The following is a 16,224-nucleotide window of genomic DNA, read 5'->3' as shown; positions in this document are numbered from 1 at the left end:
CAATGGTCTCCAAATATTTTCTGTATTTTACCAGGCACTAACAATCTGAAGCCGTTGGAGGGTGTAAAAATTCTGGATCTAACGAGGTTTGTATTTGCTTGTCTATATTTAGGTCATTGAGTTTTCCTTTCAACAAAATTCATTTAATTTTTGGAATATAAGAAGAATTTCAGTAAATTACAATTACTGAAATTGTAATTTTGTGGAAATAAAAAAGGAAAAATTACTGAAATTTCTTCATTCTAAGAGATTAGCATTTTTTTATTTCTTTCTAATTTATGTTTATATATAATTTTAAAAACAAAATTTGTGATCATATTCAAATGATAGTTTTAGCCACATCTTAAACATGTAATGTTGTTTTGATTATTTCCTTTGTCATTCAAAATTCAAAAAAATATGATACTTTATTATAATATTGTCACAGAATTACTTAATCATCCCATAATACTTACTGTTATAAATAAATAAGCCTTCCTTGTACATAAGTCTTTGCCTCAGGAAATATTTTGATTTCTTCCTTACTTTAGCATTCTGGAAGTAGAATGGTTGGATCAAAGAGACTATTTTTAGTTTTATTTCCTTTATTTTAATTTCAAAGTTCATTTCTTTTTCTGTTCTCATCACCACCATCCCTTATTCCTATTTGACTCATTCTCCTTCTTAACCTTGGAAATCTCAATTCTCTTACTACTGTTTTTTTAAATGTATTTTGCTTTGTTAAAAGTAAATGTCCACAAAGTAAATGTCCAATATTTGTCTTTGCCATTCTTCCTTGCTTTACTACACACAATTTCCTTGAATTTTTTTCCATTTTGCTGTAAATTGCAACATTTCATATTTCCCTATGGCTGGATAGTAAATACTGCATCTTCTTGATTCAATCCTCTATCAGTAGGCATTTTAATTGTGGCAGTATACTTTTTAAATTCTTTGGTACGTAAGGGAAAATTACTTTTTAGAACAGTTTTAATAATTTTTTTCTTTATTAATACTGTATGAGCTTATCTATATTAATGGACTATTAAGAAAATAATTAATATAAAAATCTTCAAATGGTAATTCGTTTATCATTATTCGTGTAGAGTACTGGCGGGACCTTTTGCTACTATGAATTTGGGAGATCTTGGAGCAGAAGTTATAAAAGTGGAGAGACCAGGTAAAGAGAGCTATTGCTCCCTTTCAAACCAACACATAAATAAATATTTGTAGTAGTTCTTTAAATATCCATGTATCTGTATGTGAGATGAGAAAAGAATTGAAATTAAATTGCTATTTTCTCTTTTCCATTCTTTATTTTCCTCTGAATACTAATGATCTCTTTACTTTGTAGGTGCCAAGTGTTGAGGCTTACTCCAGGTCCTTCACAGGAAACTAAAACCTCTGGTAGAAGCAGAGATGCAACATGTAGTAACAATGATGCTAAGAACACTTGTGCCAGGCACTGTTCTAAGCCCTTTGACTTTGTTATTTTATTTAATTTTTATAATAATCCTAAGAGTTGGTGTTATTATTTCTATTAGTGAGAAAACAGGGACATAGCGAGATAAAGCTAATAGGGACTGTCCTGGCCTGAGCTCTGATCTCAGCTCCCCTGAGTCTCACACAAGCCTTACCCTTGAGGCTTTAGGGTATTCCTGACCACAGGAATACCATAGGAATGTCACTGTGGGGTGAAGGAAAAGCAAGAAAAAGGGGAAGGTTAAAAGAAAGTAAGAGGGCATAGGAAAAAGGAGAGAAGGAAAAGGAATCAAAATCCTTCAAAAAGCTCAAATACGCTTACCTAGTTTTTAAAATTTCTAATAAAAGAAACATTTTCCTGGTTTATGATTTTTAAATAATTTGAGGGAAAAACACCTAAGGTTAGATCAATTCTTTCATCTTAGACCTTTCCCATTCTTTCTCCCTCCTTTGCCCAACGAATCTATTTTGTTTGTGCGATTCCCATTTTTATTTGGTGCCTTAGCCTTTTGGTGTTTAGTTCATATTGTTTTTGATAAAGTTGCTTAGGAAAGTGTCATGTTGTATGTCCTTTTTCTCTAACAATAATTGAAAGTGTAGAGTCCACATTCTCTGTGTCCTCTACATCATCCTATATACTACTTGTTTTGGAAGGTTTTAAAATTCATTATTTATTCCTCAAGATATAATCCTTATGAAACAGTGCTAAAGATAATTAAAACAAAGCTTAAATAATACTAAGAGACAGTGCCCAAGGTGTGGGAACAGGTCACTGTCAGGGTTTTCTTCATGCATAATTGCAAGACCATGAAGGCTCACGATCCAAGAGCAACAGGGTTTATTTAACAAACAGGAGATTGGGGAATAGGAGAGTTTTTAAGGCACAGATGGCCGGCTGTCTCACCTCAGAAAGTGTCCACAGTATTCAGAAGTTCCAAACAAAGGCTACCTATGGAAGAAGAGGTGACACTCCAGATCATAGCCACAGTCTGAAGACTGGGCCAGTCCTTGGACCAGACAGCAACGGACTCAATGGCACCAGGAAGTGGTGCTGTCAGAGGGTGAGGACAGCTGTTTGTGAGCTGTTGTCATACACCAACAACTAGCAGCCCCTTGAGACATCAGGGCAAGGTGATGGTGACCCTTTAAGTGATATCAGAGGCAGGACCACAGGCAGGAAGTTGCCTTGTCTCTACAAAGATCTACAGAGGTCTGGCAGTTTAGAGTTCTAGAAGTCTATGGAGGTCCCCTGAATCCCATGGAGGTTGACTGCTTGATGCTTCTCTTCAGAGGTCGTCGGTTGAGTCCTTCTTCAGAGGTGGTACAATGAATCTTCTCTGGAGGCTGACTGCTAACTCACTTCTCTCTTTGAAGGCTGTCTGTTAACTGACCTCTTTCGGAGGCTGGGAACAGAATCCTTCAAAGTAGTCTAATGAATGCTTCCTCTTTGAAGGCCAGCTGCTGACTGACTCAGGTTGGCTCTTTCTCTGCCTTATATTATCTTTAGGGTTCTCCTATCATACAAGTGTAGGGGCCAGGACAGGACACAGTGCAGGTTTTCTAGGATCCAGCAGACCGGGTAAAGGAGGAGTCAGAGTCCTCAGTGGCTTTTTGCAGGTCTTTTATTGGGATTTAGCGGGTACATGGCAGGCAGGAGTGCTGGGGGGCCGGGAGGCTGGCAGTCCTCCCAGCCCCCAGCAAATCTTCACTCTATCTGGGCTCTCTGGCGTTCTCTCGGCTTTTCTCTCGGCTTTTCTCTCGGCTTCTCTCTCGGCTTCTACTGGAGTCCCCGTGACGCCGCCCTTAAAAAGCACAGTCTCAGCCCAGGTGAATCCCATCTACCTATGCCCACAGCCTATTCCAGGTGCCCGCCATCAGGCATGCATTCAGGACCGCAAGGATCCATCATCCATCCTGATGGCGGGAGGGCAGAAAAGCCTGACATTTTTCCTTACCCTACAACAAGCTTACTAAGACTGTTTTCAATTTTAAGTATCTGGTTGAACCTTCTATCACCAATCAGCTTGTTTTCCATTTTCAATCCAAATACGTTAAATCAAAATTAAGCGACAGCTGGAGAGCTTGAATCTGATTGGTCCATTTAGGATCCTAGCGCCAGATATAAAAAGGGAAAAAGCTTGGTTCCTCATCAGACGCGACCTGCACTCAGGTCAGGACTGGCTCGTGGGCCTCTTTGCTCCAGGGAGCCATAGCTGGGAGATAGCCTTGCTGGGGCTGGTGGAGGGAATAGTCCACAAATGGGTTGAGGTTGGTGTAAAGTCAGGAATGACAACTGAGCAGGTTTTCTGATCCCATGCAGACCGGGTAAAGGAGTCAGAGTCCTCAGTGGTTTTGCAGGCTTTTATTGGGATTACCAGGTACGTGGCAGGCAGGGGTGCTGGGGGGCGGGGAGGCTGGCAGTCCTCCCAGCCCCCAGCAAATCCGCACTTTCTCTGGGCTCTCTGGTGTTCTCTGCTTCTGCTTCTTTGCTTCTCTCTTGGCTTCTCCTGCTTCTTTCTCAGCTTCTGCTGGCGTCCCCGTGACGCCGCCCTTAAAAAGCACAGTCTTAGCCCAGGTGAATCCCATCTACCTATGCCCACAGCCTATTCCAGGTGCCCTCCATCAGGCATGCATTCAGGACCACAGGGTTCCCTCATCTATCCTAATGGCAAGAGGGCAAAAAAGCCTGATACCTTTTACCTACCCTACAGTTGGTGTGCCTTAGCTGCCCCATCTTCACTCTCCCAACCCCCAAAACACTGCTTACCCTGAGGCTTTTGGGCATCATGGGGACCCAGTTACAGTTATGAAATTGGAAGAGAATTCCCAAATCAGTGAAAATGGTTTAGTTTTGAATACATAGTGAATATATGTAAAATCCATGAAACTAGTTTATAATTGCATCAATTTATTAATTAACCACATGCTATAAAGTAAAATATTTGATCAGGAACATTCAACTTTCTTCTAAATAGATCTTCTTAGGAGTCCAAAGCAGTAACAGAAGATTCTCTGATCAGCATAGGGAATATTATATATTTCTATTTTATAGTTATATCACTCTGTATTTATCAGGCTCCAGGTGGTAGATTTGTTTGAATCTTACTTTCCTGTGATAGTGACGTTCTTTGCTTTAGTTCATTTCTGGAATCATATTGAAGAATGTTTGCTTTCCAGCTAAACATCTTTTTTTCTCCCTTTTCCAATTTCCACAATGTTATCAGTTTTCAACACCATAGCACTTTTTGATTTCAACCAAAGAGAAAATTTCTTTTCATTTGTAAGTTAATTACTAGGTTAAAATATTTATACTTGTATTAATTTTAGAATTCATTACTCCCTTTTTATGTTGGCCTATTTCTCCTTTGTACTTTCTAGTTTGTATGGTAGGGGACACTTTCCTTTTTCTAGGTCTTTATTATGTCCCATGACCATACACTTGGCATCAGACTTTGCTACTAGCAGGCGTGCATTTCTCTTTTTTTGACAGATTGTTCTGTTTTCCTTATTTCCTGCCCATGCATTTCAATGTTCATGTTATATTTTAATTGTTCTGGGTTTTTGAGATAGTTATTCAGCATGTATATGAATAAAAGTGACTTAGTATTACACTCATTAAAAGGGACTTGACAGTATTTTCAAATTTCAATGGAGAACTAATCTCTTTTTTCTCTGCTTCTTGTCCTTTAATTAAATAAAATTTGGTTGTAATTTTCTGCCTTAGAACTTAGGTTATACTTACTTTTATAATAAAAAAGCATATCAAAGTTATTTTTCTTCTTTTCTTGAAAACTTGTTAGTGAGTGTATAATTATATGCTTGTTGGCCAGGCAGATAACTTAAATGATTGAAGTAGCAACAAATGTTGCTGTTGATATTCCAGGACTGTCCCCACCGGAAGGGGTATGAGAGGAGGGACATAGGTCTCTTGTTGAATACTATGTCATAAAGTGGGTTGTAAGGGCAGGACTGGGCACAGTGCAGGTTTTCTGATCCCATGCAGACCAGGTAAAGGAGGAGTCAGAGTCCTCAGTAGTTTTGCAGGTTTTTTATTTGGGGTTCACCAAGCACATGGCAGGCAGGGGTGCTGGCTGGGGGGCTGGGAGGTTGGCAGGCCTCCCAGCCCCCAGCAAGTCTTCACTCTATCTGGACTCTCTGGCGTTCGTTCTGCTGCTTCTCGGCTTCTGCTTCGGCTTCTACTGCGGCTACTGCTACTGGTGCTGCTGGCGTCCCCCCGTGACGCCGCCCTTAAAAGCACAGTCTTAGCTCAGCTGAATCCCATCTACCTATGCCCACACCCTATTCCAGGTGCCCGCCATCAGGCATGCATTCAGGACAAGGATCCATCATCTATCCTGATGGCGGAAGGGCAGAAAAGCCTGATATTTTCTTTACCCTACAGTGGGTGCTCAATAAATCTTGCTGAAAGAATGAATGCCTTGAAATATTTAAGAAAGGCAGTCAAAATTTTTATATGGAATGTGAATCAAAACCACAATGAGATATCATCTCACACCTTTGAGAATGGAACATATAAAAAAGAACAGAAACACCAAGTGCTGGCAAGGAGGTGGAGAAAAAGAAACCTTCTTATACTTGTTGGTAGGAATGTACACTGGTCCAATCCCTATGGGCAACAGTATGGAGGCTTCTCAAAATATTAAAAATGGGTCTACCATATAATCCAGCAAATCTCTGCTTAGGAATCTAGCTGAAGAACACAACAACAGTAAATTGAAGGGTAGCATGCACTCCTTGTGTTCTTTGCAGCGCTGTTCATAATAGGCAAGGTATTGAAACCACCTATGTGTTCAAATACAGATGAGTGGATAGAAATTTCCAAAAATTAAGATAGTTAAAAACTGCCAAGTGTGTGTGAATCAAATAAAACTTATTTCTCAAACTATCAGTTTTGCCATTTTATGGCTTTAACCTTTATTTCCTGTCATGTGCCGTCAGCACCATCCCTCTGCCTCTCTAAAATCCTGGTAACACAGAAACAGGTGAGGTAGGAACTTTGTGTAGGTCTCCAATTTAGATGATTTCTGGCATTTTCTACACTGGGTAAATGAATACAAAAATTAAAAATAAATGATTTAACTTTAGGCTTTTCTTGACTTTGCTTTATTTCAAAAAAGACTTTTAGTGTATTAGGAGTTTCAATGAAATGAAAATACCTGGGCTTTCTTGGCTGTCATTGCTTCTGTCTGATCCTGAAGATCCAGATTTGAAGCCTCTACCTGGTTTATTACTGGGAGGTTGTGTTTGCAGGCGCTTGTAGTTTGCATGTCATTCTACTTGATTCCTACACTGTTTACTGCATTGTGCTATCAGTTCATCTTCCTTTAGAACTAATGCTTCTTTCTTTCATTATTCTGTGTCCTTTTTCTCTTGTGAGAAAAAGATCATTAAAAAAATCTGATCTTTAGTCTTTGTTTGGATTTCCAAAATACTGTTTTTTTTTCTCAATCAATTTCAGTGGGTAAAGTCTCATGGGAGATTAGATTAATTATATCATCTAAGTGAAGTTAAAGTTTAAACTTTACCTCATATTCACAGCCTTTTTTGGGGGGAAATGAGTTATAAATATTTTAATTATAGTTACATAGTGATTAGTTTCTTATATCAATATTTAATTAGAACTTATAAAATTCTCAATTTAAGTGATATCGTTTTGTGTTATTGTAGGGTAAATGAAAATTATCAGGATTTTCTTCTCTCCTGCAATTAGCATTAATGATAGATCCCTGCGGTCCTTAGCGGGCACCTGCAGTAGGGTTGGGCATGCATAGGTGGGCACACCTGGGCTGAGAGACTGGGCTTATAAAGATGGCGTCAGGAGGATGCCAGTAGAGCAGTAGTAGAACGAGAGCAGAACCAGAGAAACAGCAACTGCAACGGCAGCAGAAGTGGTAGCAGAGAAACAGAGGCCAGGAAGGAACGCAGAGAGCCCAGAAAGAGTGAAGACTAGCCTGAGACTGGGAGGCTTGGCAGCCTCCCAACCCCCTGGCCCCCCTGCCTGCTGTACCTGGGTGCCACACTATAAATGATGTAAAAAGCTTAATAAAATCCTGAAAAGCCACGGAGGGCTCCAGGACTCTTCTTTACCCATTTGCCTGGATCATAGAGATCCTGCTGTGTGCCTTGCTGGCACTACAGTTATTTAATTGTTGGCATATTTTCCAAGTGTTACCTAAATTGTTTGCTTGTTGCTTCTTGTGCAAAAAACTATTTTTTTCTGTAACTCTGTAGTGGTGTCTTTGAATCAAATGCAAATACATTTCAGAATCACTGACAGTAGATGTCCAGAATGAAATACCCTATTCGTTGATGGTTTTAAATTTGTATTTTAAGGCAAGACATAGATAACTAAAATTTTCTTCTAAAACAATATTTTTCACTGTTTTTTACTAGTTGGTAACTTTTATTTTTTTGAATTTGTTGTCACTGCACAAATCTTTTAATCTATTTTTTATTTATCATTGTTCCATACTTAAGCCCAAATGCCACTTCTATCACAAAGATTCACTGACCATTTTTCTGATTTTTAAATTATATATATATATATATATAAAGATTTATTTATTTTACGCATTCAAGAATTAGGGTAGAGGCCAGAGGTGTGGGAGAGTGAGAGGATTCACCAGAGTGAGGAGCAGAACAGGCAGACAGACCAAAAACACTGCTGAGGGGAGCAGTGGGCAAGTCAGGAGAGGTCTGCTGTGCCATGTGGGTATCTCCCTGGTCAGCCAGGGATCGAATCCATGCCGCAGAGGCTGCAGACAGCTTCACAGAGCTGCGCTCAACCCCCTGTGCCACCAGGGAGGTCCTGATTTTTAAATTATATTTAACAAAATTCTTTTGCAGGCACATTTTCTTCACACATTTAATACTAAGAGAGCATGAAAGGACTGACTGACTTATTTGGCCAAAAGTGAGAGGAATATTTTTTTCCCTCAAATTTGAAATATGTCAGATTTTGATTTTGACTTCCTGGGATGTATTTTATGAAAGAGAATATGTAAGGATTTAGTGATTTTGATGAGCAGGTAAGAGTTTGGACAGTTTTAAAAAGCTCTAGTGTCCCTCTCTACATTGTTAATTCTGCTCAATTGAACTGATATTACTCAGGCCTCTGTGAATGATAGGAGTGAGCCTGATGGTTTGAAATATCTCACAGTGTTTCAAAGTTAAAGATTAATTGATCATACTATTATTTGCAGGAGCTGGTGATGATACCCGAACTTGGGGGCCACCTTTTGTGGGGACAGAAAGTGTTTATTTTCTCAGTGTTAATCGAAATAAAAAAGTAAGAGTACCATCCCTTTGTTTACTTTGTATAATTTTTTTGTAACATCAAAACTTTGATATTATCATGGCCTTTTGTTTTTATCCTTTTTTTGTAGATATAACTAATATTTCAAATAAGATAAAATCTTATTCATGCACCAGTTAACAAATAGAAACAACAGAGCTTTTCACTCATCTTCCTTTTCTACTAACTTAAATCATTTTGTGAGAATTTCTAACAATTTATAAAGGACATAATTTTATCAAAGAAAAATCATTTGATTCTTTGTATTTGTTAGTCTTTTGGAGATTACCATTTCATTAACATTCATAATTATCATTAATTTTTTTGTTATAATCCTTGCTCTTTTCCTAACATTCTAAATTGAAAATAAACTCTGTAATGATGACTTAAATATTTTCTTTATGAGGAAAAATACATTTGTTTTAAAGCATGTCTCCCTGATTGAACTGCTAGTAATAAGAAAAACTTTTATGAATCTATTTTAATATATATATTTTTAATTTTTAGAGCATAGCTGTTAATATCAAGGATCCCAAAGGTGTGAAAATCATCAAAGAGGTACAGTATACTCGGGAAGTCATTTGGCTGTCTAGGATGTTGTTGCCTTGGGCAACACCACACCGATAAAGAAATGGGAGTTGTGGAGCAGGCTACATAATGCAGGATGCTGCTGAAGAGCAAGATCCTGGCCTTTTTATTAACACACAGCATCAGTTGTAAGGGGGAGGAGCAAAAGGAAAGGGGAAGGAGATTAAGGGGAAGGAGATTAAAGAAAGGGGAAGGATGTAGAAGATCAGGGATTATGAGTCTGCCCTCCAGGCACTTCTCATCTGCTTAATGACTCAGTATTGTCATTGAGATAATACCCTAATCCCCCAGCCTTGGTTTTATTTATTTATTTTTTATTTAAATATTTTATTTTATGTAATTCTTACATCTTTTTTCATCTTTGCACAATGTATGCATTTTCATTTTGGTTATATTCCCCATACAATTTCACCCCCCCCTATTTTGACTCTAGTTCTTCCTTTCACTGCCCCTCTCTCCCACCACCCCACCCATCCTCCCCCCCCGTAGTGTGTCTCTGGTTTATAGTTGCTTGTTGACTTTGATTTTTACTTTGTATTGATTACTCTTTTTCTTGGTCTTTTATTTATGTTTTCTAAATTCCTGCTATGAGTGAGACCATCTGGTATTTTTCTTTTTATTTCTGACTTATTGCGCTGAGCATGATCCCTTCTAACTCCATCCATGTTGCTGCAAAGTGCATGTGTTTATCTTTTTTGATTGCTGAGTAATATTCCATTGTGTATATGTACCACATCTCCTTGATCCAGTCATCTATTTTTGGGCATTTGGGTTGCTTCCATAGCTTAGCTATTGTAAATAGTGCTGCTATAAAATAGGGGTGCAGGTGCCCTTTGGAATTACTGTTTCTGTGTCATTTGGGTAAATACCTAGGAGTGGAATTGCTGGATCATATGGAAGCTCTACCTTTAGTAGTTCAAGAAATCTCCACACAGCTCTCCATAGTGGTTGGACCAGCTTGCACTCCCACCAGCAGTGCAGGAGAATTTCTTTTTCTCCACAACCTCGCCAACATTTGTTGTTGCTAGTTTTTTTAATATGTGCCATTCTCACTGGTGTAAGATGGTATCTCATTGTAGTTTTGATTTGCATTTCCCTGATTACAAGTGATGTTGAACATTTTTTCATATGCCTGTTGGCCATTTGCATTTCCTCTTCAGAGAAGTTTCTTTTTAGCTCTTCTGCCCATTTTTTGACTGGATTATTTTCTTTGTTTTTGTTGAGTCTCATCAGCTCTTTGCAGATTTTTGTGATCAGTTCTTTATCATTAGTGTTGTGTGCAAAAATGTTCTCCCAGTTGGTGGGGTTTCTCTTTGTTTTTGTTATTGTCACTTTTGCTGTGCAGAAGCTCTTTAATTTGATGTAGTCCCAGCTGTTTATCTTTGCCTTCACTATCACTGCTTTGGGTGATGTGTCTGTAAAGATGTCTTTGATGTGCATGTCATGTATATTTTCTTCTATGTATTTTATGGTTTCAGGTCTTATGTCTAGTTCTTTAATCCATTTTGACTTGGTTTTTGTGCATGGTGTGAGGTAGTGGTCAAGCTTCATTCTTTTGCATGTAGCGACCCAGTTTTCCTAGCACCATTTATTGAACAACTTTCTTTGCTGCAGTGCATATTCTTTGCTCCTTTGTCAAATATTAGTTGACCATAAATCTGTGGGTTTATTTTCTGGATTTTCTATTCGATTCCATTTGTCTGTGTGTCTGTTCTTGTTCCAATACCATGCAGTTTTGATTATTATGGCTTTGTAGTATAATTTGAAGTCTAGGAGTGTGATGCCTCCATTTCCTTCTTTTTTTTTTTTTCTCAGAAGAGCTTTGGTGATTCAGAGTTTTTGGTGATTTCATATGAATTTCATCAATAATTGATCTATTTCTTTGAAGAATGTCATTGAAATTTTTATTGGAATAACATTGAATCTGTATATTGCTTTTGGTAGAATGGCCATTTTGATAATGTTAATTCTTCCAATCCATGAGCAGGGGATGTCTTTCCATTTCTTTGTGTCTTCTTCTATTTCTTTTAACAGAGTTTTATAGTTTTCTTTGTATAGGTCCTTTACCTCTTTAGTTAGGTTTATTCCCAAGTATTTTATTTTTTTTTGATTTGATAATGAAAGGGATTTTTTTTTGATTTCTTCTTCTTCAGATTTATTGTTTGTGTATAGGAAGTCTACTGATTTTTGTGCATTGATTTTGTATCCTGCCACTTTACTAAACTGATTGATTAGTTTAATTAGTTGTTCTGTGGAGTTTTGGGTTCTCTATGTATATTATCATATCATCTGCAAATAGTGATAGTTTACTTCTTCCTTTCCTATTTGGATTCCTTATATGTCTTTCTCTTTTCTTATCGCTCTGGCTAGGACTTCAAGTATTATATTGAAAAGCAGTGGTGAGAGTGTACATCCTTGTCTTGTTCCAGATCTTAAGATTTCTTTTAGCTTTTCACCATTGAGAATGATACTGGCTGTTGGCTTGTCATATATGGCCTTTATGATGTTGAGGTATGTTCTTTGTATCCCAAGAATTTCAAGGGCTTTTATCACGAATGGGTTTTGTACTTTATCGAAAGCTTTCTCAGCATCTATTGATATTATCATATGGTTTTTATATTTCTTTTTGTTGATGTGTTGGATGACGTTGATTGATTTTCAGATGTTGAACTATCCTTGTGTCCCTGGAATGAATCCTACTTGGTTGTGGTGAATTATCTTATGGATATATTGTTCGATTCTGATAGCTAAAATTTTATTAAGGATTTTTGCATCAGTGTTTATTAGAGAGATTGGCCTGTAGTTTTCTTTTTTTGCATTGTCCTTGTTCGGTTTTGGTATTAGTGTAATGTTGGCTTCATAGAACGTGTTTGGTATTATCCCTTCCTCAATTTTTAGAGGGCACTAATTTGTCTCTGAATGTTTGGTAGCATTCATTTGTAAATCCATCAGGTCCTGGGCTTTTGTTTTTGGCGATGTTTTTGATGACCATTTCAATTTTACTGCATGTAATTGGTCTGTTTAGGTGTTCTATTTCTTCTTTATCTAGCTTTGGGTGAATGTAGAGTTGTAGGAATTTGTCCATCTCTTCTAGATTGTTGAACTTGTTTCCATATAACTGTTCATAGCAGTTTCTGATTATTGTTTTGATTTCTGCTGTGTCCATTGTGATTTCTCCGCTTTCATTTGTGATCCTGTTTATTTGTGCTTTGTCTCGTTTTTCCTTTATGAGCCTGGCTAGGGGTTTGTCTATTTTATTTATTTTTCGAAGAACCAGCTTTTGGTTTCATTGATCATTTGCATTTTTTTTTAATTTCGATTTCATTTATTTCTGCTTTGGTTTTTATTATTTCTTTTCTTCTACTGGTTTTAGGGTTTTTTTGTTGTACTTTTTCTAGTTCTTTGAGCTTTGAGATTAGGTTGTTTCTTTGAGTTCTTTCTTGTTTCTTGATGTGAGCCTCTATTGCTATATATTTTCCTCTTATTACTGCTTTTGCTGCATCCCATACATTTAGGAAATTGGTGTCCTCCTTGTCTTTCAACTTAAAGAATTTTTTAATTTCTTCTTTGATCTCCTCATTAGTCCAGTGGTTTTAATCTTATCAACAAGGCATTCCACTGATCAGCTTCTGGGTCCCTTGTTATACATTGGTCCTCAGCCCCCCTAGGTGTTCCCAGTCATACCTCATGATACATAGCCTTCCCAGCGTGATCCAGCTTTGTGCTTTTGTTTGTTTTGAAGAGCACCTTGCAGGATTGGCCTCCTGTACTTGACTAGGCCATTTTGACCTTGCTTAGGATTTAGAACTATATGTGACAAAATGGTGGCCGTACAGGCTACTTAGGAGTAGCAGACCCCACAGGTTGTAATTGGGGATTTGAATATCAGAGTAAAGTATTTTTAAAAAGTATATTGACAATCTATACTTGGCTGTAAATGTTATTAAGAATTAAAGGACATTTTTTGGTAGGTATAATTGACTTTATAATTGATTGTATATTGTACATAATGTTTTCCATACTATGAGAATATTCAGATTTTTAGCTTGGGCACTTTACTTACATTATCTCCTGGATTCCTAAGAGTTTGCCCCGTAAAAACTAAAGTTTTAGAAACTTCTTTTTCACATGGGGGAATTAGTCTTATGGGACAAAAGTGAGGCTTCAAAGATCACATAGGAAGTAAAGGCAAGAGCTGAGATGTCAACCATGGGTCACATCACTGGAGAGTCCAAGCTTTTTTTTAATACTTATGCAGATGGTCAATGTGCCCAGACCTGACAAAACACTTTTCCTTGAAGGGCAAGATTCCATAATGGGTAGTGTCACACCCTGTAATTCTGCCATTGAGATTCAAACCCAGCCTTTGCCAGTGAACATAGGGGTGAATATATCCTTTTGAATGAGTATTTTTGTTTTTGAATCGCAAAGCTACTTTGAATACTTAGGAGTGAGCCCACAGGAATAAAAAACTCTGGGAAGGGGTGTAACCCCCCTTCACCCCCACCCCCAGGAGTTGCCCTGGCGGGGAGAGGCTACCTGAGGGGAAGGAAGCACAAAAGGGACCCACTGCAGACTCAGAGCAAAGGGAATGCCATTGGAGGTGGGGCCTGTGAGCACTACAGGAGCAAAGGCCAGCGTGATGGGACTGGCTCCAGGCACACAGGCAAAGGGCAAGAGGATTGGACATGAAGCCACAAAGCTACTTGGGTTCCTCCTCCTTCTTGTTTGCCTTTTTCTGCTTCTGCTGCATGATCTCCAAGTCCCTCTGCTTGTAGGCGGCAGCAGATAGCCCGTCATCTTGGCTCTTTCCTTTAACGGAGTTGCTCTGCTTTTTCATATTCTGGCGGGCGAGCTTGCGCTGGTTACTGCGGGTCATGCCGAAGGCAGCAGCTATAGCCTGAATGAGTATTTTTGTATTCCCTGGGTATATATCTAAGAGTGGAATTGCTACTTCATGTGGTAAATCCATTTTTAATAATTTGAGAAGCATCATACTATTTTTCTTAGGTACTGGACCGGTCTGCATCCCCAACAGTGTCCTAGGGTTCCCTATTCTCCATATCCTAACCAGCATTTATTATTTCTGGACTTTTTGATATGGGCCATTCATATAAGTATGTGATGGTCTCTCACTTTGGTTTTGATTTGTACTTTTCTGATGATAAGTGATGATGTTCATGTACCTGTTGGCCATACCTTCTTTGGAGAAGTGTCCTTTTAGTTCTGCCCATTTTTAAATTGCGTTATTTGTTTTCTTTTTGTAGAGGTGTATGAGTACTTTATAGATCTTTGATATCAGCCCCTGTCAGATGTATGCTGAGAAAATACTTTTTCCAATTCAGTGGGGTGCCTTTTGTTTTGGTTAAGGTTTCTTTTGCTGCATAGAAGCTTTCTAGTTTTATATGTAGTTCCATTTATGTTCTCCTTTACTTTCCTGCTGCTGGAGATGAATCTGTAAAGATGTTCCTTAACATGTGTTTTGAAGTGTTTTGCCTATGTTTTCTTCTATGTATTTTATGGTTTCTTCTATGTATTTTATGCCCAAATATTTTACCCATTTTGAACTGATTTTTATGTAAGGTATGAGACAGTGATCTATTTTATTCTTTTGCATGTGGTTGCTCTGTTTTCCCAGCACCACTTACTAAGAGTCTTTCCTTGCTCTAGTGTATATTCTTGGCTCCTTTGTGACAGAATTACTGTTCATATAGGTATGGGTTAAATTCTGGAAACTCTAGTCTATTCCATTCATCTGTGTGTCTGTTTTTGTTCCACTATAATGCTGTTTTAATTACTATGGCTTTGTAGTATAGTTTGTGAAACCACCAATGTTCCTCTTTTTTTTTTTTTTTTGAGAGAATTGGTTTGATATGTGAATTCTTTTGTGGTTCCATATGAATTTCAGCAAAGTTTGTTCTATTTTCTTGTATACCATTCAAATTTTGATAGGGATTGAGGTGAATCTATGTAATGCTTTGGGTAGAATGGTCATTTTGACAAGGCTGATTTTTCCAGTCCATGAATATGAGGTATCTTTAATTTTTTTGTGTCTTCTGTTTCATCAGTGTCATATAATTTTCTTTATATAGGTACTCCTTTGTTACATGAACTCCTAGGTTTTTGTTTTTGGGGGGTGTAATTGTGGAATTCAGTTGTGAAGCTACTTGTTCTTGGATTCTTGTTTTTTGGCATGGTTTTGATTTCTATTTCAATTTCCTTGCTTATGATTAGTTTGTTCAAGGTTTCTATTTCTTCTTTATTCAGTCTTGGATGATTGTATGCTTCTAAGAATTTGTCTATCACTTCTAGATTATTGAATTTATTCTCATATAGACATTCATAGTAGTCTCTAATTATCCTCCGAATTAGTGCAGCATCTGTTGTGATTGCTCCTCTTTTATTTTTTATTCTATTTGATATTTCTTCCTTATTTCCTAGGTGAGATTTGCTAAAGTTTTTTCTATTTTGTTTATTTTTTTCAAAGAACCAGATTTTGGTTTTGTTCATCTTTTGGACTTTCAGTTTCTATTTCATTTACTTCTGCCTTGACTTTTATTATCTATTCTTCTACTGGTGTTAGGATTTGTTTGTTCTTTTTCTAATCCCCAATTTGAGAGGGAAGGTTGTATATTTGAATTCTTTTTTCTTGATGTGGGCCTCTATTGCTATATATTTTCCTTTTAGTGTTGCTTTTGCTGCATTGCATAAAATTTGATGGTTATGTGCTTGTTTTCATTTGTCTTGAGATATTTAAATTTTTTTTAAGATTTATTTATTCATTCATACAAGAGCTGGGGTACAGGCCAGAGATGCAGGGGGTGAGACAGACAGAGTGGGGAACAGAACAGACAGACTGA

General features: G+C 37.6%; 2 protein-coding genes across 2 annotated transcripts in view; one reads left to right on the top strand and one right to left on the bottom strand.

The window, feature by feature from the left end:
- Positions 1 to 16,224, top strand: part of SUGCT (succinyl-CoA:glutarate-CoA transferase) — a gene marked incomplete at both ends in the record, with an annotated part of 823,481 nt that overhangs the window by 13,959 nt on the left and 793,298 nt on the right. Inside the window, 4 exons of the mRNA XM_084229769.1 lie at positions 35 to 86; positions 1,086 to 1,159; positions 8,685 to 8,770; positions 9,284 to 9,334. Of these exons, the coding sequence (XP_084085895.1) occupies positions 35 to 86; positions 1,086 to 1,159; positions 8,685 to 8,770; positions 9,284 to 9,334 (263 nt within the window). The remainder of the gene's footprint in view (positions 1 to 34; positions 87 to 1,085; positions 1,160 to 8,684; positions 8,771 to 9,283; positions 9,335 to 16,224) is intronic.
- LOC311168369 (small EDRK-rich factor 2-like) lies at positions 14,067 to 14,243 on the bottom strand (the record flags this gene model as incomplete). The annotated part of the gene is made up of 1 exon (XM_084229770.1): positions 14,067 to 14,243. One exon carries the CDS (start codon positions 14,241 to 14,243, stop codon positions 14,067 to 14,069), a length of 177 nt encoding a protein of 58 aa, XP_084085896.1.

This window comes from Talpa europaea (assembly GCF_964194135.1).
Source record: "Talpa europaea genome assembly, chromosome: 3".
Taxonomy (NCBI): domain Eukaryota; kingdom Metazoa; phylum Chordata; class Mammalia; order Eulipotyphla; family Talpidae; genus Talpa; species Talpa europaea.
The sequence above is the reverse complement of the archived record's forward strand: the minus strand, read 5'-3'. Positions and strand labels throughout refer to the sequence as shown.